General features: G+C 46.4%; 1 protein-coding gene across 2 annotated transcripts in view; it reads right to left on the reverse strand.

Annotated features, from left to right (window-relative positions):
• Window positions 1–23,105, reverse strand: part of C3_2H15orf39 (chromosome 3_2 C15orf39 homolog) — a 140,845-nt gene that overhangs the window by 39,396 nt on the left and 78,344 nt on the right. For both annotated transcript variants that reach the window (XM_078685108.1, XM_078685111.1), the window contains exon 2: window positions 11,685–15,269. In XM_078685108.1, the coding sequence (XP_078541234.1) occupies window positions 11,685–15,210 (3,526 nt within the window). In that variant the 5' untranslated portion in view covers window positions 15,211–15,269. The remainder of the gene's footprint in view (window positions 1–11,684; window positions 15,270–23,105) is intronic.

Below are 23,105 nucleotides of genomic sequence, written 5' to 3' on the forward strand. Positions count from 1 at the left end.
TTGCCTTTGAAGTGGGACAGGAGATGGGCACGCACAGGGCGATTGGAGCCTGTGAACCCGCCCGTGAACATGCGCGATTTGCCGTCTCCTGTCCCCCTTCCATCCTCACCAGCCTCAAGTAATGGTTTTTTTTTTTTAATACGCACACGCGCTCCAAGGAGCCCCGCCTGAAATCCTGCTTTGGCCTCACCATGCTGCATTCACGAAGGCGGGATGGGCTTCCGTGGACTTCTGCTTTTTTGGCCTTCTGCACTTTGGCGGCCCCCTCCCTGGTTCGCACGAGCCGCGCAGCACTTATTAAAGCACGGCGGCTTTTGAAGTCCACACGCGCTGCCGCCACTGGGGACAAGCCGCGAACGTTCCAGGTACATCGCATGCGTGGGCAGCCCTCCCTCTCCCAGGTCTCCTCCCGGGCCCAGATGTGGAGCCGCTTTCTGTTTTGCTTGTTTAAATGTTTTAATCAAGTCTCTAAATGCAAACAGCCCCTACTGGCTCTGTCAATGTGTTTTTATTTTATTTTTCTTTCTTTTTTTTTTAAAGTTCAACCTAACTGAAGAACTGTAACGTGCCTGGGCTGCACAGAGGGAGGACGCTGCAGTTTTGGGGTTTTCTGCCTGCTCTGTCGGAACCCTGGTTGATGCAGCAGTTGAAGACGGTAACACCCTCTGCAGGAAGCTGCCTGCGGGGGCAGAGTTTGGTACCCAGGTGTTTGCCCAGCAGGTCTCCTGGGGCTGCGTGTGCAGTCTGCTCGGTCTCTTCTGCTGCGAAATTTGGAACAGGCCTTACCCCGGGGACATCTAGTTTCCTCACAAGTCTCTTGTTACACTTGCCATCCTGAATTTGCACGCATGGCAGTTGGGCGCCCTATATTGAGGCTCTTTATGGATCCACGCGCAAAGGGAAGCTAGGCTCGGGACGGTGGAGTAAATCCGCTTTACTCGCTGCTATTCTGTTTTTCACTTGTGTCGAAGGGCTTGCGCTGTGCGTCGCCCCTAGGCCTGTTCAATGACACCTTCGTGGTGGTGGTGGTAAAGGCCCAGAGACTGTTCTTCCGACGGTTGAACGGACTCGGATAAATTGTATCTGCATCTTTATGGGCTGAATACACCCCTGGTGATCCCCGAAGAGGCTGGCTGGGAAGGAAGGGGCCTCGTGGGACACCTTGTCCACCGAGCGGGCCTGGGCCCGCCAGCATCCCAGGAGAGGACGTACTAGGCAGGCCTTGACCTCCAGGAGCCACTATGCTGCGGGCCCTTCTCACGGTGCTCGTCCTGGCTGCAGTCCTGTCTGATGAGGAATACACGGGTGAGTACAACTAGCTATAGGGAGGCCATGAGGGTTGGAGCGAAAGCCATTCGCTAAAATCAGAGGATGGGGGATTAAAGCACACAAGGTAGGGGGGAGTGCCACGATGTGTGACAACATTCACTGTAGAGTGGGGATATTCCGCATGCCGGTGATTGTAAATATATTGTATTTTGGCGCCAACTTGTGCTCGGAATTACTGGTGTTGGGTACGTTTATTGCCTATTGAAGGGTATGCAACAGTTCCAGTGAGAAAAGGAGAGTATGTAACATTTGCGCACTGGCCTCCTGCAATGTGTAGTAAGGTTCAGAGTGTTGTAAGTAGTCAGTACATTTACCCCATTATCTTGCCATTTAGTCAAAGGCCCTATGCTACCTGATCTCAGTAGGTATTAGGTTTAATGTTTCCGGAGTCTGTGCTTCGGCAGGTGCTAGGTGAAATGCCCCCTTCCTCTTGGTACCCATAGGTGTCCAGTGTAATGCCCTTAAATCATGTTGTTTACTCGTAGATGTGAAGTGTAAAACCAATAGCCCATTGATAGATAGGTGTCTTTGTGGTGCATATTTTTCTGTCTGGTACCAAGCGGACTTGCCCATAACTTCCTATTCCTACAACTAACAAGCATTTGCAATGCAATAGGTCTTGCATTATTAAAGTTTGAGCTATTGTTGTTGCATTAGTATTAGAAATGCTAATAGCTCAAACTTTAATAATGCGAGATTGCAAATGCTTGTTGATATAATGTGTTGATCTGCTGTGTTTAAATATTTTAATGGATATTTTCTGTTGAATTTCTAGAAATGTTTTTATAAAATGTTTTATTGTATTGTACTTTTATGGTATTACTGCAGAATAAAATTAAATGATTATGATGATGAATAAAAGTCAGCTTGGCTTGCTCAAAAGAAATGTTTCAAGCACCTTCTAATTCCCCTGTCCTGCTTCAGCTGATCACATGTACTCAAGTTAACCATAATACGTAAGAAAGGGTTTCCTAGGGTGCAGCGATGTGGGACGTTGACTATACAGTCTTTCGTGATTTTTTATTTTTTAACAATTCACAACATGGCACCATTTACACTGAAAGGCAAATCATGGCGAATGCATATCATCGAGAGCTAGTTGCAATGATGGGGAACAAATGTCACCGGGGTAGCGATTCCAGGGACCCCAAATCCGGGACCACTTCCTGGGGCAGCCTCGAGCCACGTAGACAGTCTTTTCATGGAACATACACCAGCCCATGCTAGTCTTCAAGTCTTTCAGCATTGGAGGGGCGCTCACCCCCCAAACTTGGGCTATGTTCCTTTTAGCTACCATAAGGCCCAATGTGGTCCATTGTGTTTGGTGTGCATTTGAGTCCGTGCGCTCCCATATGTTGAGCAAACACCTTCGCGCCTCCGGGAGCAAGGGAATTCCCAAAACCGTACCCACCACTCAATGGATTTCCCTCCAATAAGACTAGACATGTGGGCATTCCCAGATAATATGCAGGATCATGCCCAGCTGGCCACACCGCCTACGGCAGTCTCCCCTGGGTGCTCTTCCCATCAATACCAGTCTAGACCCGTCATGTATATTCTGTGCAAAATTTTAAGTTGGACCAGTCGCAGTCTAGCGGAGATAGCCACCACTCTGGGGGATGATACGGCCTCCTGCCAGTCTTCGTCGTCTAATTCAATACCGTCCGCTACCCATTTTTGTCAGAGCTGTGTGAGGGGGTCCTCCATGTTGTGTATTAGCTTATTGTAAATCAGAGAAATTGACTTTTCAGGGAGATGGCCATCCAGTATCCTACTTTCCAGTTAGGAAGACTCAGGGGGGGAAGAACCGGTGGGGAGGGCCGAGCGCAGGACATGTCTTATTTGTCGGTAGCGGAAGTGCTCGGCCAAGTCATGTTGTTCTTGTAGGGAAGCGAATGTTTTTATGTCGTCTTTTTCCCATGTGTCCTGGACATGGGAAATGCCTATTAAATCCCACTTGTCGAATCTCTTTGTCTGCCAAAGGTGTCCCAGCCTCTTGGATTCCCATAAGGGGGTGGCCAGTGTCAATTTACCCTCCCATACCAGAGATTTGGTAGCAGGGTGCCAAACAGTTATGGAATGACCAGTGGGACTATTGAGAGCAGGTCCGGAAGGTTTGGAATATAGTGTTCTATTATAATTCCCGCCCGGGAGCAACCATCTATCCATTCGGTATCCAGGGTCATCTGGTCTACCATAAGTGCCATGGTTAATGGCGGCCAAATTATATTTCCTAATGTCAGGGAGGGCGATACCTCCGTCGTACCACTTCAGGGTCAATTTACTTAGGGCAATACGCGGTGGTCCATTCCAAAGTTTTTCCCTTAGGAGTCGTTCAATTTCTTTAAAATAAGCCAGTGAGACTACGTTTAACGCGTTTTGTAGGGCGTAAAGGAAGCAGGGGAGGGACATCATTTTGAATAGGATGGCCCTCCCAAGGAGAGACAGTGGGAGAGTTCTCCAACTGGCAATATCTCTCTGCAGGCGGTAAAGAGGGGGAAAAAGATTATGATTCCGGTGCGGGATGAAGCCAGATTGATCTGGATATATGAGGGTTATGACCTTAACCAAGCGATTGGCAAGAACCTTTGCCAGACTTTTCAGTTCAGCATTGAGAAGTGAAATGGGCCGGAATGATGCACAGTCCGCTTTTGGTTTGCCTTCCTTATGTATGACTACTATGTTAGCTATGCGTTGGTCAGGTGGAAGTTCCCCTAACTCCCTACTTTCCTTGAACATAGCTTTAAGGTGGGCTGACAATTTGTCCGGACAGAGTTTATAAAGTTCTATGGGTATCCCACTAGGGCCGGAGGCCTTACCAGATTGGAGCGATCTGATAGACTGGGCAATTTCGTCCGTGGTCAGAGGACTATCCATTAATTGCTTGTCAGCCGAGGGGAGAGTGGGCAGGTTAATGTCTTTAAGAAGCTCGGCGGAATTCACTTCAGTGTGTGATGTCCCTGCTCTATAAACCGCTTTGAAGTGTGCGGCAAAGTGGGAAGCTATATCTTGGGGATCTTTTATTTCCGTGCCAGCTGCATCCTGGAGCACCGGGACCAGTCTATTTGCCCATTCTCGCTCGTCCAGCCAGACTATTAATTTCCCTGCATTGTCTCCCAAATCGTTAATTCTACTGAGCTTTTCCTGTGCCAAGTTTCAAGCTGCTTCGGTAGTTTTTATTCAGTCTGCTTGAGCCGGAGCTTGTGAAGTAGTTCAGGAGAGTCTTGATTCGCCAGATCTCCCTCAATCCGAAGGATGTCGGATTCAATGTCGGACACCGTTTTCTGCTGTTCTCGTTGGTGACCTGAAATTAAGGACAATGCCTCCCCCTTGAGTACTGTTTTAAAGGCCTCCCAGAGTGTTTGGTCAGAATTCACAGTGCCCACGTTTTCAGTGAAATAGCTACCTCTTGCGGTCAGGAGACCGTAGCGTATTTTAGGGTTACGGAGGTGCCAAGGATTAATGGGGGTGAGACGACCCACCCGCGTGTGGTCTAGGAAGCAGTATATCCAAAGCGGTGAATGATCAGAGGTGCCCCTAGCTTCGGACCTCCCGGATGTATGAGGTTTGGTAGCTGGGAACTAGAATGTAATCGAGGCGGGAAAAACTGTGGTTGGCTCCGGAGTGGAATGTGTATTGTTTTGTCTCTGGGTTGAACATGCGCCAAGTATCTGTTAGTCCCATGGCATCGAGGAGGTCTGGTAATCAACGGGAGGAGGACCCCAACTCACGGGGAGGGTGTCTGTCCAGTTCGCCGGAGCACACCGAGTTAAACTCGCCCCCCAACACCAACAGCCCCTCCGGCAGTGAGAGAATAGTCGTACGGAGGTCTTGGAACGTGGCCACGGGTGGGATATATATGGAGAACAGTGTAAGGGTCCGTCCCTCCCAGGAGCCTGATATGCCGACATAGCGGCCCCTGTCATCGGTCCAAGTAGAGTCCACACTAAAAGGTAACGCACTCCTTACCATAATGCCCACCCCTCTGGAACCAGTCGTGAATCCTGCATGTGCAGCTACTTTGTATCTATATCTGTTTAGTGCCCTACAGGAGTGACCCATAAGGTGTGTCTGTGAAGTAACATGACATCTGGGCCTTTCTTTTTTATATACTGCAGAACAGCACTCCACCTAATTTTATCCCCCAGCCCATAGACATTCCAGCTCAGTATTCTAAAGCTTTTCCCCCAGTGCGTGTGCATTAAGACCGTGGTGATTATTCAGTGCCTTAGCTGTTCCTGTAGTCATGTGTCAATGGAAGAAACGAACAGTGCCAAAACCCACAAACCCCCCGCTTCCCTGCCCTGTGGACTTAGAACTGCCCGTTACAATCGGCAGAGTGCCTGTCACCCAATTTCTAATACAAGAAAATACCTAAAGGTAGAATAGAGGAGGAAAGCCAACACTCCATCCCCCTCATCCCGACCTTAAAATGTTAGTCAAGTGTCTCCAGCCGGTACAAGTTGGCCCTCGCTGGTGCCGTATAGAGCCCGATAAGTATGTGTCCGACCGTGGGGCACTGTGGGCCCCTTTACCGGAGGACGCCCATCGAGTCTATCTATTGGTCCTGCAATTCTTGGTCATCACCCCGGTTCCTTTCTCCAGGGGAGCCGACGATTCGATTGTCCAGCCAGTCCGAGGCCACTTCCAGAATGTCGAAAAACCTGCCCTTCCCCCAGTCTCCACCCGGAGGCGAGCCGGGAACATCATGGCGTATTTAAGACCCCTGTCTCTAAGTTTCTTTTTGGGGGCCATAAACATTTGGTGTTGTCTCTGTAGCAATTGTGTGAAGTCCGGGAAAAAGGAGAGGGTGGCATTTTCAAATTGCAAAGGGGGGACAGACCTTGCATGCTGCAGGATAGCGTCCCTGTCCCTGAAGTTTAGGACATGAGCTATTAAGGGGCGCAGAGGTGCACCGGGCATAGGACGTCCACCCAGGATTCTGTGTGCACGCTCAATGGTGAAAAATGTACCCAGTCCCTTAGGTTTGAGATGGTTTAGGATGAAGTCTTCTACGAACAGGTCTGGTGCTGGTCCTTCCGATTTTTCAGGCACTCCAAGGATGCGGACGTTATTACGTCTAGACCGCCCTTCGCAATCGTCCAGTTTTCGCTCAGCCATCTCGCAGAATGACAGCAGATCTTGCACTTCATGCTGGAGCTGAGACACATCATCTGTTAAACTGGCCGTCTTTATAGCCAGAGATATGACTTTCTCCTTCATTTTCATGAGGTCAGCACCAATGAGGTTCACGTCGATGGCGATGGTGTCCATTTTATGTTCTAGAGATGATTTAACCCCTTCGATGGCGGCCATAACTTCCTGCAATGTCAGGCCAGAGGAGGAACCCTCAGAGTCTTCTGCTACCTATGGGGTATGTCGCAAATCTGTTGGCGAGCCCTCGGGTAACGTGTATCGATCGAGTTGTTGGATTGGACCGGCCTCGTGCCCTTGGGACCCCTGGCAGGGCCTTTATCAGATTCCTGTCTGCTTGTCATGGTTCCTCCGAACATTTTTTTGGACTGAAAACGCACACCGAAAACATTGGGGCGAGGTGTGGGGAGCTAATTTCGGCAGTACTTGTACTAGTACTTGTACTATTGGATTTATCTGCCGCTTTCGACACGGTCGATCATTCCATCTTGATCGACCGTGTCGGAAAGATGGGAATCCGGCAGCGAGCGAAGAATCTTCTGACTTCTTTCTTGTCGGACAGGACCCAGGCGGTTACCTTGGGCCCTTTCAAATCAAGTGAGCTTTCTCTACCTTGTGGGGTGCCTCAAGGCTCATCCCAGAGTCCGACACTTTTTAATATCTATGTGTCGGACCTAGCTACTGTCATCAAGCAATACGGGATGGGCCTTACCTCTTACGCAGACGACACCCAATTGGTCATCGCCATTAATAATGATGGAGAAAATGTAGCAAAACGTTTTCAGGAGGGTATGCTGGCTATTGGGGACTGGATGTCCGCCAGTTCCCTTAAATTAAACTCCCAAAAGACCGAGGTTTTAATTTTTGGAAACCTTTCCCCTTGTTGGTCTCCTGTGTGGTGCCTTCATCCTTCGGTACCCCGCCATGTCCTGTCCCAAAGGTTAGGAATTTGGGAGTGGTATTCGATGAAAAGCTTAACTTCTCGGCTCACGCAAATCAAGTTGCAGCCACAGCCTTTCATAAGCTGAAACTTATTAAAAAAATTACTCAGTTTTTACCTGATGCTGCAGGGAAAACCCTGGTGAGTGCGTTGGTATTATCATCACTCGATTATTGTAATGGATTGTTTACTAGTGCACAGACCAGAGTCATCAATAAAATGCAATCTGTGCAGAATGCAGCAGCGAGACTGTTGACCAACACTCCTAAATTCAAACCCATTGCTCAAACTATTCGCAATCTTCACTGGTTGACTATCAAAAATCGAGTAAAATTTAAAGCAATGTGCCTGGTTTTTAAGACCCTTCAGAACTCAGGTCCACAGTTTCTTAGGAATCAGATACTTCCATACCGTCCACCAAGACAATTAAGATCAGCTACCTTACTTCATCTAAATGTTCCCCGTACGAGAACAGTCTCGTGGGGTGATAGACGGTTCACAGTTGCAGCATCCAGACTTTGGAATTCTCTTCCTCTGTCAATTCGGATGAGTCATACGTTGCTGTCATTTAGGAAGAACTTAAAGACTTGGCTGTTTAACCAATGACTTGGCCGACAACATCAGTAGGGAATTATGAATCGATTTTTTTAGCGCCAAGACGCCTTCGGGCATATGTTCGCGCTCTATAAATTTTATAAATAAATAAATGTATTTGCTAAAGATGTGGGGAGCCAACTTCAAACTTCTGCACACGCTGCGGTGCAGCATGTTAATTTTATATACCGTGAGCACTTCAATTGAAAACCATTTTAAAAATAAGCAGTGCTTTGTGTCAATTTTATGTAACAAAACCTTAGACTAAAGATTTCTCAGCGCTTCATATAAAAAACAGATGTATTATAAATAAAATATACCTTTTTCACGTGGATAACATCACTCTGAAGATGTATAGAGCTTGCTTTAAAGTTCTATATGCGCCGCGGTGTATCAATTTAATATACCATGAACTTAACCTAAAGATATCACAGCGCTTAATATAATAAAAAACAATTGTATTATGAAAGGAAATTTTTTGGGACCGAAAACGCACACCGAAAACATTGGGGCGAAGGTGTGGGGAGCTAACTTAGAAGCGCCTGATCGTGCGCTGTAAGGGTGCCGTGAGGAAAGCCAGATGGCACTGTGCGCGTTGTCCGCGCGCGTAACTGCAAGCTTTAGGCCACAAGCTAAAGTTTGTGGTCGGATTTCTAAAGCCCACTCACTAAATGTCTCGCCAGATCAGTGCACGCGCTGGCTCAGGCGAAGACCTAAAACGCAGATCTTGTGACAAAAAATATTGTGAAAGTTTCGATTTATACCAAAACGTCCACCCCAAACAAGAAAAAAAAACGACCGGGCTGCGTCAAACCCTAGTCTACACCCTTCCATGGTTCATCGAGTTTCAGATTGCGTATGTGTTACACTTTCAGAATTTCAGTGCATTTATGAGTGACATTCAACGACTGAGTGGCATTTTTTTGCAAACAGTATAATGTCACCCACACTTAGTAGTAGCATGGCACAGCCCACAGCCTAGGTCGGACACCTGTTGCCGGGTGGGGTGGCAGAAAAACAATAAATTAAACAGAGATTCCCTGCCTGACAACCAATCAAATTAATGGCATGATCAGCTCATGGTCTGTCCAGGCTCTCTGCCATGTGGGACCCGAGGCAGACTACAGAATGTGGGAGGGGCCCCAGAGGGGATATTCTCCTTGTACAGTTCTCCAAGCAGGTCCCTCTTTTACTGCAGTTTAGACTGACCCAGTTTTTGGCATGCATTTAGAATAGTAGTTTTGCAGCTGGACATCCACATCGGTTTGATACTATTGTTTGAACAGAGGGTGCTTTTTTACATTAATTAGGCGGGTGTGTGGTTTTGTGTTTAGGTCTTCAAATCTCTGAAGGTTGTTTGGCTTGCATTGGAGTTTCTGTGATAGCAGGATATTACCACGTTCCCGTTTTACACTAGCACCATCTTGTGGCCATTGAAAAACGAGCTTAGCGTTTATGTCCCAGCAAAGCGAGAAACTGGACTACACAGCGTTATCACACTTCAGGACACAGTTCTGTTGCGTGACAATCTAAGGCATTGCGGTAATGAGAGAAAATTACAGGAAATGCATTATTCTAACGCAAGATGAGTTGCACTTTGCAGGGCTGTCCAAGAAGATAACGCGTATATTGCACGCAGACTTTGTCTACGCTGTAGTGGCTGCACCAGCTGACCCATCCATATTACATAGAGACGATGGGACAGAGGGAACCCCGAAGTGATCTTCGGAAGGTGTGGAGATCCTGTATCCCTTCACAAAACACCAAAAATTGTATTTAAAAAAAAACATAAAGATATTAAGAAGAATGTGTCGCCACCACCTGCATGCAGAAACTTTAGGCTTGTCCCGTTTAAGAGCTGGTTGCGCAGGGAGGCGGGGATTGTTAGGTATTGATTTGTAAACCTAAGCAGGTGGGTGATGAGGCAGCTTTAAGTGGCATTCTCAACCAGGATCATGGGGTGTTCTCAAGATGACGTCCTAGGTTTGGCACATTTTTTGTGTGACAAGCAATACCTCAATGTAGAAAAAACATTATTAAAAAAATTAATGAATGCCACTCTTCAGCACGGGCGCCACAGGCGTAGTATAAACGGCTCTATGTGAAAGCTTGGTAACAACTGGTGTGGCAGAGTTTTAGCATGGTTTTTTTTATAGATATGGAAGCATTCCGTTATTTTAGGGCTCTATTTTTGGATTAGACTGGTGGTTCTACAAACCTTTGACTTCAATCAACCCTCATTTAATCATTAGTGGATGCATTATTAATACAATCCTGAGTTATTATTGGAATCCAGGGACAAATGCACCAAATTACGTAAACAAGCATTCGTCAAACAAATGCACAAGTGATTAAATATTTTACTTAATTCCCAAATATATAATAAAATTAAATGTTAATGGAAATGTTGGAGCTTTTCATTTTTATAGCACATTTTAAACTTTTATATTTGCTCTTTTATTTATATCCACTATAATCCACTAATATTTTATTTTCTAAGCAGCGGAGGACCCTCAGGGGTTTCACGGACTACAGGTTAAGAAGTGCTGGATTACACAGTGCAAATTGGTGGAGGAAAAATATGGGGGGTAGGGGATGAGAGTGGATAATGGAACCTAAACCAAAGTTCTTTGCGCATGACATGGCAAGGGCAGGGTTTGCCAAAAGGAAAAGCTAACATGCACATGCGCATCCAAAGGAATGCCAGATGGGGCCGGTGCACCAGTGGTACTTGTCCTGATCCTCTTTTGTGTCCACCACAATGGCCGATTGTGTAAAGGGGCCGACACAGAAAAAAGTAGACCTTGCACCTTGCCACTTGTAATAATATGTCCAACTACCTATCACTGAAAAGCAGCGTTGTATGCTTAGCATGTGAAATCGGACTTTGCATGTGTGTTTATAGATCTATATCTTGCAATATACATATAAAAAATATATATACATAAAAGTCAGATTAAACATATTTGCAGATAGTTGCACGAATGTATCCGTGGCCTTTGGTGCAACCCCTCTACCCCCCCCCCCCCCCAAAACCTCCATGCACCTTAAATCATTTCAAGAGACGCCACTGAAAGCAGGAGGCTGAGAAGAGGCGCACTTCGTGTTGCCTAGGAGTGATATCAAACACCAAGTGCATCGTTTCTGCAGGAGGGTGGCTGAAAAGGGTTACATGTCCTAAATAACATAGCTTCCTTCCACTCCCACAAATTTGCACGAGACTATTTTAGCAGAGTTTGCTGGAGGCCTAAAGTCAAAGGGCGCAGGAATACTAAAAAGCAGAGGTGCGCGCGCCAACAAATGAACAGCGGAGCAGAGACTAGAGTCGGCTCTGGCTTTAAGAGCGTGTGCATGGGACGAGAACAGAAAGGGCCCTTGTAACATGGCACCCCCAGAAAGCATTGCCCTGGATTATTGTGAGCAGGCCCAAAGCATGGTCTGCTTTAGGAGCACGACAAAGGTAAGCAGGTGGGATTTCGGTCTGGCTTGTTTTGTTTGCCCATGTATTACACAAGTTATGAGAATTCACGTTACTACATTGCAGGCTGGGTTCTGCTCCATTTCAGAAGAGCAAGCGGGTTAGTATTAAAGCTCTGAAAGATGCAGTAGACCAAGGCAAGTATAATAAAGTGCAGTAAAATGAAGAAAGCATGTTGTATTGGCTTACCAAGCTGATGGCGGACACAGCTGTACCAGTGGAGGTCCAGGAGATCTGGGTAGATATCTGGTAGCTGTTTTAGGGCTAACAGCTTCAGCAACCTCAAGGAACAGCCCTTTAGCTCAGTCTCCCTCAGCAGCTTCTCCTCAGAGAGGGTGGTTGGGCGCAGCTCCACCTTGTGCTCCTGCAGCACCCGGTCCACCGATGCCACTGAGAGTCCAGGGAACAGCTTTTCTTTTACCAGATGGATAGGTATGAAGATTGCCCCGGATCGGACTACGTGCGGAAAAGGGCACTTGCAAACCAATATGAAGGTCTCCAGTTGGGACAGGACTTTGTTAAGAAGCACAGGCAGGCCTTCAAAGCACAACCAGATCTCTCTCACCTTAGAGGTCCTTGGGACATGTGGTACCCGAGTTCCGTTCTTGGGGTGGATGGGCGACTTCGGCTTCTCCTTTGGCCTGTCATCGGATGTAGCTCTTCTAAGCCATTCATGAAGTGTCTGCGGGGACGTTTCAGCGATGCAGCGTGAGATGAAAGTGCAGAGTGAAAGGTGTAGCTCTGTGAAATACTGTGTGCAGGAGGTGGGATCGGGCTTGCAGTTGGTTTCACTTACTTGTCTGGTAATTGGGGAGACTTCTGCTCCTTTAGGGGGCAGAGTGTTCGACACATCAGGCGAAGTGTGCTGTACACAGGACACAGCTATAGGTTTAACAATAGGCTGAGGCAGTATCCTGACAATCTGCTGCAGGGGATGAGTACTCTGTCGCCCAAGTTGGTTATTTTGTTGGATAACATCACCACTGGGAGCAAGTTTCAGAATTTTATATTTCTTAAACATAAAGGCAGCAGAACTCTGAAAGCCCCCTTCAGTTCCTGGGTGATGGCTATTCCCTGGGTGATGGCTATTCTCAAGGACCCTGGAAGATGCTGGAGAAACTTGATTCTCAGATGGCACCGTCTTTCTTATTTCAGGCTGAGTGTCCACCCTCTGCATCTGAAGATTACCTTGGACTTCCCTTTCACTCTCCTCCATCCTGGCCTTCTCAGTGGAGTCAGGGTTCCACGACCAATGGACCAGAGATGAAGACTTCTTCAAACTCAGGTCGAGCACTTCACCTTCTCTAGGGATCTCCTTGCACATCGTGGTGGCTGTTTGCTGAAAACTACTTGTGCTGTTGATAACATTCTTGTGTTCCTGAGTCTGCTCTTGCTTCATAGTTTGGCCTATTTGCTGAAAGGGCTCTGCTTGTTGGCATTTCAAATTCTCATCTTGGTCTTTCTCGATAGTGCAAGCTGTCGCTGCTTCAATTGATCCATCTGGGCCCCTCTTGGACGGAGAGCTCAATTTTGGCGTGTTTGACTCAGTGCAGTTGGAAGGATGGGCCTCAATTTGATTTTTTACAAGCTTCTGATCAGAAATACATTTTGGAGAATGTCCCTCTCTTGCTGAATGAACAGCTTCTTTTTTTACAGTTTCGGTTGGAGGTTCAACAACCTTGTGACGTTTTGCAAAAGGGTGTTCAGCTGTGCCCTCTAGATATGCCCTGTAGGGCGCAAGGCTGAAGACATTGTTGATGACTGGCATCGGTGGAGAGGAAGGAGAAGTGCTTTGGACACTACTAATGCTTGCCGGTCCCTCTTTGGTGGACGAGGGCGTCCGTGGTGGTGTACAGAGGACAGAGTGAGTTTTTGGGCTCATGCCCATGGTTCTTGCAGTAGAGAGTTCTACTTTGCTTCGCTCTGGACTTGTGCTGTCATCAATAATGATTGCCTCCGACTTTGCAGGTTCTTGGACAGATATGTCCCTGGACTTGTGGTCATCTGAGGTTAAAGTAGTTCTCCTCATCTCACCCATGGAACGAGACTGTCTAGACAGAGTTGCTTTCTCAACCTGCCGGGGACTTGAACGATAAGTCATATCCCCTTTCAGGAGACCCTCGGCAACTTTCCCTGAGCTGTTAGCGGTCTGCACGGGATGAAAGGCACTATTTTGGCTACCTGTGGTTCTAAGACCATGGCTCTCTTTGGCAGGTGGCATTCTGTGAGGTACTCCCACCCTACAGCTGGGTCTCATTGGCTGGGTTGTGTGCAGGTTAGAATCAATCGAATTGCTACCAAAGGGGGACAAATCCGGGGGTGCAAATGCAAAGCTAGTGCTTTGTGGTGGGAAATCATGTTTGTACCCAGAGCTGTTGTGGATTTTTGGGTCAAAGTGGGTATCAATTGGCATTGCATTGGCAGAAGATATGGGCATGTGCCCAGAAGGATCATTCTGAGCAGCAACAGTTGGTCTGTATTGATAAGTCTCTAGTGGACCAAAATAATGACTCCTTGCACCCTGCTGGCTGAGATAAGAGAACATCCGTGGATCAGAGATAGTCCTGGGGTCTGCACTCCCTGGTAGGCATAATCCATTATAAGTACTTTGAGACTGGGGCACAAATGCTGAACCGCTGTGTCTTAAAGTGAGTGGGTCTCCAGGATGGAACAGTCGTGCCTGTCCTTGACCAGTCAGCAGTGACTGGGGCAATGGTCTGTCCGGATAGGAAGACAAATTTGAATTAAGTGGACTGGTGTTGAAAGGGTGAGGGGATGGCCAGTCCTTCTGAACTGTGCTGCCCTGGTGGACATCCTGTGCTCTTTTTGGGCTCTCATATGGGACAGAGTACCTGGCATCAGGAAAAGGCGGACCCTGGGGGGCTTTGAATTGTTCAAAGTTTGGCTGGAGAGAACTATATTCAGAAGTTATTCTCCCTGCATCCTTGGTGTGAACTCCAAGACCAGGGTGCGGCTGCATGAAGGAGTCCAGCTGCTGGGCTTTTTTCTGCATGGCAGCAATGGCCGCAAACCGCTGGTCACCTGCCATGATCGCATTACCCGTGGAGATCTGGGAGGGCAGCATCCATTCCCCACAAGAAGGCTGCTTTGGAGTCTTCTCTGCTTGAGATCCCAAAGACATGGGGCCCCTGGGGCTGTAGCCAGTCTCTAAACAGCAGACTGAGTTCCTGTAAATAGGCCGAGGCATGGCTAGTGGCACACAGGCACCTGACGATGGAGTGGCCAGAGGCACACTAGTAGTTTTTTGCAGTGAGAAGTTGTGGTTTTGCACCTGCCGGAGATGGTCCTGCCTCCCCAAAAGGCTGGTCCGTTTGTCTCGCCCAATCAGCAGATCTCGTACAATGTCAGTTCTCCCTTTTTCGACTGCTGGTAAACTGTTTTTTAAACTTTCACCATCTGGCTTGTATAGCATGCTTTTCATCAGCATTCCTTCAGTCCTCAAGTGCTGGTTCAGAGCATTGCCAGCGTAATGCAGGTAAGCTGCAGTCGAGCTCCAGTTATGGGAGTTTTCAGAGACTTCAGGATAGGCGAGATAGCTGTTCTTGAAAGCAAGGAGGTCTTCCGGGGTATAGCCTGGCACAGCACTCTGCTTCAGAAGACCTGCAGTGGGGGTGTGCTCTGGCTGAGTGTCCAGTCTGGGGGTTTTGCTGTACATCACTGGGTCCAAGGAGCTGAGCTGCCGTTTCCCTGCCATTGTAGGTCTCCCTCGGTCTTCTGCTATCGACGAGTCCAAGTTTTCCGGTTAACAGTTTTCTACAAGATAAAGTAAAAATTCAAATTAAACTAGTAAACTGACCAGAGCTTAAGACCACAAACCACCCCTGACTACACATCATTGTTTATTTGGCATACAATCAAACTTCAACAAGGTAAATTAGATGACATGAAATGTCTGTAAATAATTCAAGTAGAAACTTTCAACCAGTCAATAGCCGCCCGAGATTTTTGACAGTCTATAGCAGTGGTTCTTAACCCGTGGTCTGCAGACCCCTGGCACGGCTTCTTGAAGGGATCTGCCACTGGTTTTACAAAATTAAATAATTTAAAAATGAATAACTCAAAATAATAAAATATGTACACATAAAAAAGCAAAATTGACATTTTTTTAAACCTTTCCAAATTTGATTGTGAATATTCAATATTTATTTGGTGTATACATGTTTGTGTTATTCAGTTTATAAGGACTCAGCGGGGATCCCTCACCATTGAAATTAGAAGGCAAGGTCTCAAACGGCGACTTATGCAAGAGGTGCAAGATTTACCTTAAAGACTACAGAAATCTCTTCAAATCCATAAGACTTTAACATGTTTTTAGAGATGAGTTTACATAATTGAACAGTGACAGTCCCAATGTATAACATCAATTCACTCTAAAATGTTGTGTCTTAAATGTCTGCATGAATCACTTTGCCAATATTTATTTATTTATTTTTGAAGTTTTATATAGAGCTGGCTGGACCCAGAGGTATCAGGGCGCTTTACAAGGGTAGGCTACCATTGGGAGAGGAGGCACAGAGCACAGGGATTTAGTTAATAAAACGCCCTTACAAGTGTAGAACATTTTTTCCCCACAAAACAGTTGTTACCACTACTGACAGCTCAAGAGGGAGACGCTCACCAATGAAAAAAAGAGTACGATTGCCATGCTTTTTATAATGCTATTTTTGAATGTAGTATTTTAACACTTCTGCATTATGTAATGTGATTCTGTGGATGCCTTTGTGCATTTTGGCATACACCGAAACTTTTATGTCCCACCAATATTAATGTTTTTAATTCCAAGAACGAAGCCACATAATCTCGTATTCTTACCACAGCCACAATGAACCCCCTTTCTTCAGAGAACTCTGTAGTTCTGAGTTACATGTATGACACTGCATGCTTGCTAGTGTACAGCACATTCCATAAATTTCCCTGTACTTATTTAGTTTGGAAAAACCTGGGGAAATTCGCCTAGGGAAAACAAGTCAAAAAGAGGAAAACCTTTCTAGTGACCGGGTGTGTAAATTTCAATGCTGCTTGTTATTCTCAATCCCGGGCAGGAAAACCTGGAATGTATACAGAAAAACTTAATCGGGGAATAAACAGCATTGGGCAAAATCATATTTACGTAGGCATATTTACTGTACCAGAACATAATGTTATCTATAATTATGGTCCGAGTGTGGGAAAACAGGACATGCAAAAACGTTATAGAGAGTAAAACACATTTGGCGCTAAAGCCCCCGGAATGTTAGCTCAGTTTTATTACATCAACATGAACCGCCATTCTGATCGGTTTTACATACTGTTTACCCTGATGCTTTGGTGTACATCGTGCTATAAAACAGCATCTTTAAAGGGCGCCCCAGAGATTATGCTAATTGCACCTGCAGCCGTGCGAATAACATCTTCTGCCTCCTGAGCTGTTCTTCTTTACTAAGCAGCAGTTACAGCACAATTAACAGGGAGTAAGCGTTTTCTTTAACAAGCCTCCATTTATGCATTTCTAATTACTTTGGGCTTACTGCAGTGCGCACAGAAATATTAAATGTGTTATGGCTTGAAATACCAACAGAGAACAACAATTTCCACCAAGGGTCTGTTAATGATTAAAAAGGGATAAAAAAATGTAAGCAGCTATTGCTTTCAAGTGACTTTTCTTCTGCTGAGAAGTGTCTCTTCGTACCTGTTAATGCGGCCTGTTCAGACACTTAAAGGGAATTAGCCACATATTTCTGCATATCCCAAAGCGTGATTCAGTTCTCCTTCATGATTCAAAATAACACTTCGAAACCCGAACAGCAGCTTCAAAGAAATACCAAGTGTCTCGTATGGCAGAGCTGTCACTTCAGTTGAAAATGAATAACTCTTTTTGTAAAGTGAAGTAAATCTGCATAATGTTAAATTTTACACAGCGCGTTGATTTACAGAATGTTAATGTAATTTTACAGTCCTCTGGCAGAGCCATTTCGAAGAACCACGATAAAATGAGCCCTTGAGGAAATTGCAGTTCAAGCTGACAGAACAAAACAAGCATTTGCAATGTAATCAGTCCGAATGTATTGCAAATGCTTAAGTTTAAAACTGAGCGCGGCGCCGCTTCACGGACACCGCGCTCGGTTTCTTTATATTTCTTAACCTCAACACTGAGCGCGGTGCCCTTTAAGTGGGCGCTGCGCTCAGTGCTAAAGTTAAGAAATATATAAATAAACCGAGCACGGTGTCCGTGAAGCGGCGCCCCGCTCAGTTTCAAAGTTGCGAGCGAAAGTGAAAGCAGCGCTACACGGCGGAGGGGAGCGGCAGTGGGAGGAAAGACAGATGGCGCTTGATCGGGCGCTGAAAGTTGGCAGTTGCAAGCATGCACGCGTGCGTGAACGCAAGCGCTAGGCCAGCCAAAGCCCCTACTGAATGTCTCGCAGAGCAGCGCATGCGCTAGCTCAGATGAGACCTAAAAACTAGGAACTGCTTAAGTCAACAAACATTACAGAACACCAAAAGAGAGAGCTAGGGCAATATACATTAGTGATATCAAAATGTGGGAGATCATGTTTAGAGTGGTGGTGTGAAAAGGGGGGAAATGCAGGTGAACAGCTGGGGTGAGAGGTTGGACGATCAAACAAGGAGGGGAGAGGCAAAAGGGAAAACTTAGGAGGGAAGGGATAGGAGAGAAAGAACAGAGATAGAAGAGGAGGGTAGGAAGGAAATCAGCGCCAGTAGGATGCAGGGGCAAGGGGATGGAGGGAAATTGGATCAGGGCGCAGGTTAGTCACCCCGAAATTTGTAGTGGAGGTATAATTTGAGTTCTTTTTGAAGCTGGAGTAGGAGGGGTTACAACGTAGGTCTTTTGGGAGGGCATTCCAGATGATGAGGGGCCGTTTCCGGAAAAGGAGCAAGACTGAGTGGATTTCTTTTTTTGTAAGGGAGGGACTAGGAGGAGAGCGTTAGAGCTTCTTAGGGGTCTTGTGTTACCCGCTTTGTAGATTGTGTTGGTGAGGCATGTCGGGGTATTTTTGTGGAGGACTTTATGTGTGATACAAGCAGTTTTGTAGGCGGACCTGCCTTCGATGGGGAGCCATTTAAGGGTTTTGAGGGCATGGGAGATGTGGTCAAAGCGTTTGCAGTCAGTGATGAGTCTTGCCGCAAGGTTGACCACAGATTTAAGTGGAGCAATGTGGATTTGGGGGGTTCCGGTGAGGATGGCGTTACCGTAATCAATGCGCGATAGGACAAGAGATTGGACAACTAGTTTAAAATCTTTAGGGGGGGTGAAGGGTTTAATCTTCTTTAGATGACGGAGGGTAAAGAGGGCTCCTTCAGCAGAGTTTTTGATATGAACATTGAGGTTTAGTTTAGTATCAAGGGAGATACCCAAGGATTTTACTGAGTTGGCAAGGGATAGGGAGCAGTTGAGGCATTGAGGTCAGAGATCCAGGATTGAATGGGGAGGAGGTTGTTTTTAGGGTGGAAGAGAATGATTTAAGTTTTTGGGGGGTTAAGTTTGAGATGATTTAATTGGAACCAGGATTGAATCTTGATGAGGGAGTTATTGAGGTGTAGGATATAGGCATGGGTTTTGATTTTATGGTAGATTTGGGTATCATTGGCATAGAGGCGGTAATTGATCCCAGCTTGTTTAAGTATGAGGGTGAGGGGTTTCATAAAAAGGTTAAAGAGAGGGAGAGAGGATAGATCCTTGGGGAACTCCAAGGGAGACCGGAGTGGGGTTAGATAGGCAGTTGGTAATTTTAATTTGCTGTGATCGGTGTTGAAGGTAGGAGACGAACCATTTATGAGTCGTGCCATTAAGGCCGAAACAATCTCTGAGAACATTAAGTAAAGCCGCATGGTTGACCGCTTTGAATGCAGCTAAGAGATCAAGGAGGATTAGTAGGCAGGTCTCGCCGTTGTCAAGGGAGTGGTAGAGGTCGTTGGCAATGTTGAGCATAGCAGTTTCAGTGCTGCAGTCTTTCCTGAAGGCAGATTGTAGGGGGTCAAGCAAGTTGAATTTATCAATATGTTTATCTAATTGGAGTAGGACACATTTTTCAAGGGCTTTGGAAAGCAGGGGGAGGTTAGAGATGGGGTGGAGATTGTTAAGGTTACTGGGGTCAGCCATAGGGTTTTTAAGAATGGGGGTGTTTTGTCCAAGTTGAAGGGAGGTGGGGACACTACCCGAGGCCAAGGAGGTATTAATGATAGGGATCCATGATGGGGTAATGATATATTTTAGGTCTTGGACTAGGTTAGAGGGGAGGGGGTCTTTGGTGTGGGAGAAAGGTTTAAGTTTAGAAATTATGTTAAAGACATCCTGTACAGAGAGTGTGTGGAAATGATGCCAGGAGGCATTGTTTTTGATTTGCTAGTTAAGTGTGATTGGTTTCAAGAGGAATGGAAATGGGTAAATGCGGGGAGAGATTATGGGCGGGTATTATAGCTTTCAGATTGATATGGGCTGTGTACAAGTCAGAAGTGTCCAACGAATCCAGCCGCATAGTTTCCTAGGGTTGATAAAAAAATGTAAATGTAAATGTATTGCGACTTATATAGCGCACGTATCACCCGAAGGTATCAAGGCGCTTGCTTAGGGAACCCGTCCTGGTATTCCCCTGTGAGATACCCGGCAGAGTATCCACAAGGTGAAAGCCAGGCATCCCGCCGCGAGGGGCCGTAGTGGAGATTAAGCAAGCTATTGCCCAGAGTCTCAGAGTATAACCCCGTGAGTCGAGTAGGCACCGGAGCGAGAATTGTCGAGTCCGTGGAATTTTTGAGCCCGAGACCCGCCGAGGCGGGGAATCGAACCCTGGTCCACGGCCGATCTTAGCTTCCGGGTCTGCCGCCTCTAACCACTGAGCCATGCTTCTCCAAAATATGCCTTACTTTGTTTGGAGGCAACAGCACTACAACTTGAAACTATTTTTTTATTTTTTATTTAATACATTTCTATAGCATGGTACCTCAACCGAGGTCTTTGCAAGTATCGTAGGTGATAAGTAACATTGCATAAGAACAAGTTGTACAGAGAAGGTTTTGCAGCTACGCTCTGCTGGCAGCATGCATCTCATCATCCAACCTGAATCACCACTGTGGACATTTTACTCACAATGAGCGCTTGAGGGAGCAGGTTCACAAATGTGTAATTTTGAAGAAGATTTGTACTAGAGAAGAACAATATGTTGCCTTTTTATTCTTTTAGGACCGCCAGCACCGATGGAGCTCAGGTGGTCCAATGCACTCATTAGTCCGATTTCAAAAGGGTTATGTTAAAAAAAACACACACACACACACACACACTGCCGCCAGACTAAGCCCTCTTTGCCCACTGCTGCTTCTGGTTTTGTGGCATGTGTTATTCTACATGTATCGCTTATGCAGAATGAAAGACAGCACCTCTATATGCTGTTCAATAGCAGATAGTGTCAAAGATTGCACTGTTAATGGACAAAGAGATATTTTCTGAAACTAGTTGTTAAAGTATTTTTTCCCATTTTAGGTATCAGGGTGTTACTATGATTGGTGGCCCTTTGATGTTCTGTTGTGATATAGGGAGCTATTGAAATTGCTACTTGCTCCTTCATTACAGCTTTTCTGTCATTCAATATCAGCCAAAATAATAATACATAATAATACTACTCCCTTTCAGCCGTTGCTCAGTTTGAGTGCCATTCACATATTGGATCAGCCCACAAAGATTCATAGACAGAACGAGGCAGGTCAGCTTCCTCGTCATAGGCCTTGTTGCAGGACTCTTTCAGGTTTTGAATCCGCCCATTAGACAGCCATTGGGTGTTAGGAGATTTATGTTATGCCTGTGTAAAACAGTGGAGATTTTGATAGGAAATGAAATGAAATGAAGGAGGGACTATTTTACATTTCTAATTTCTTTTATATGTGTTTCTTTTTATGTTTAAGCTCCTGGCAACCTCTCTGTACTGCTGCCATGGATGCTGATTTAGGTTTTTTTGCCTCCTTTTTTTAAGCTTCTGGGGTTGTACTAATGTTAGGACACAGAGTCCCCGTTTGCGTCAAGGCTCACTTTTAATGAGGTGTGCCTGGCGCAAACAGGGACAGTGTGCCCTATTTACATACAGAATGCTGCACTGAGGGCAGATGCAAACTCACAGTTGCCCTGAAGGCTCCAGAACAGTGACTGGCAGAGTAGCTGTTTGAAGAAGCCGCTACATTTTTCACAGTGCAGCCAGCATCTGGCCTGCACTTCAAATGGAAATAGAGATTCCCCCTGCAGGCAGGTGCACTGGCTTTGTTTGACCTCTTTGTGGTGCACAGTTAGTGCACCTCTTGATGGTCTGTCTCTGCACCAGTGTTCATAATAAGTTGGGGGTGAGGAAACAAAGGGCCTTATTACTAGTTTGTCAGCCCTCCAGCAACGCGCCGACAGGAGGACCGGCCAGCCTGTATTGCGACGGCCCACTGGATTACGAGTATAATCCATGGTACATATACATTTTTTACGTTTTGCAGACTACTTATGAAAATCCTCACACGCAACTGCGCCTACCAAGTGTTGATATTTATCTACAGTGACACTTGCCGCTCATTGGAAGGCCCTATGCACACCTCGAATTGTCACCTTTCAAAGGCCTGTTTCTGCATTTCTGTGTTAAACTGTTTCTGATGAAGTGGAACCTTTGCCCAGACTGCGCCAATAACACGTAAAAAAGGCGAAATACTGTAACCAGATATGGCACACAATCTGCCTTTACTTTCCACATAATTTAGTAAACTATACCGCTCAATGTGATCCTCTCCTGTCGCCTTGCTTGAAAAGTCAGAGTATAATCTTGCTCAAACAACCAACCAGTCATGTGGGAGTCCTGAGTTCATAAGCATAATGAGTTTCAAGGTTGTAAGAGGTGGAGCTGTATTACGTTTTGAGGTAGTGTTGTTCTGGGATAGTCTATATAAATAGGAATTAGATAGGCGAGCCCTCTCCTAGATACTGGTCAGTGCCAATGCGGCCCACGGGGGAAGTGAGGTCGGCAGACCAGTCTTCCCCCGGGGAGTTCGCGCGAAACAGGACAGGGTGGGTTTTGGTAGTGTAGGGCGTAGGATAGAGGGTGGGGTTTAGGCTAAGGTTATTTAGGGAGATGGGGAGGAAGTTCTTCCTCTTCGCATCCCACCCAGACAGGGGCGGGTGGGCAGGGATCTTCTGTCGGATCAGGGAGTCAGAGTACTTATACAGGAACCGCTGATCAGCAACCAAAGCCTGGAGCTACCATTGGGGCATGCTGGAACTTTAATAAAGGTTTCTGCACGCGACACCCTTGCAAGTTTAAGCACGAGTGTTCCAAATGCGGTGGGCGCCACCCGGTCACTCAATGTTTTACCCTGGCCACACCCTCTGAACAGTGGAGGATTACGAAAGGACGGGGACAAGCTGGGCCAAATGGCCCCTACACCGGTTGATGTGGAGGCCATGAGTCCATGGCTCTCTCGGTACCCTGATAGAGAAGCAGCGTTGAAGCTACATTGGGGGTTCACAGAAGGGTTTCGGGTAGGCTATCAGGGTCCTCGGGAGAGGCGATGGGTGGAGAATTTGCATTCTGCGAAGGAATTGCGAGGGGTGGTGGCTCAAAAATTGCAGAAGGA

The sequence above is a fragment of the Lissotriton helveticus genome, chromosome 3_2 (genome assembly GCF_964261635.1).
Source record: "Lissotriton helveticus chromosome 3_2, aLisHel1.1, whole genome shotgun sequence".
NCBI lineage: Eukaryota > Metazoa > Chordata > Amphibia > Caudata > Salamandridae > Lissotriton > Lissotriton helveticus.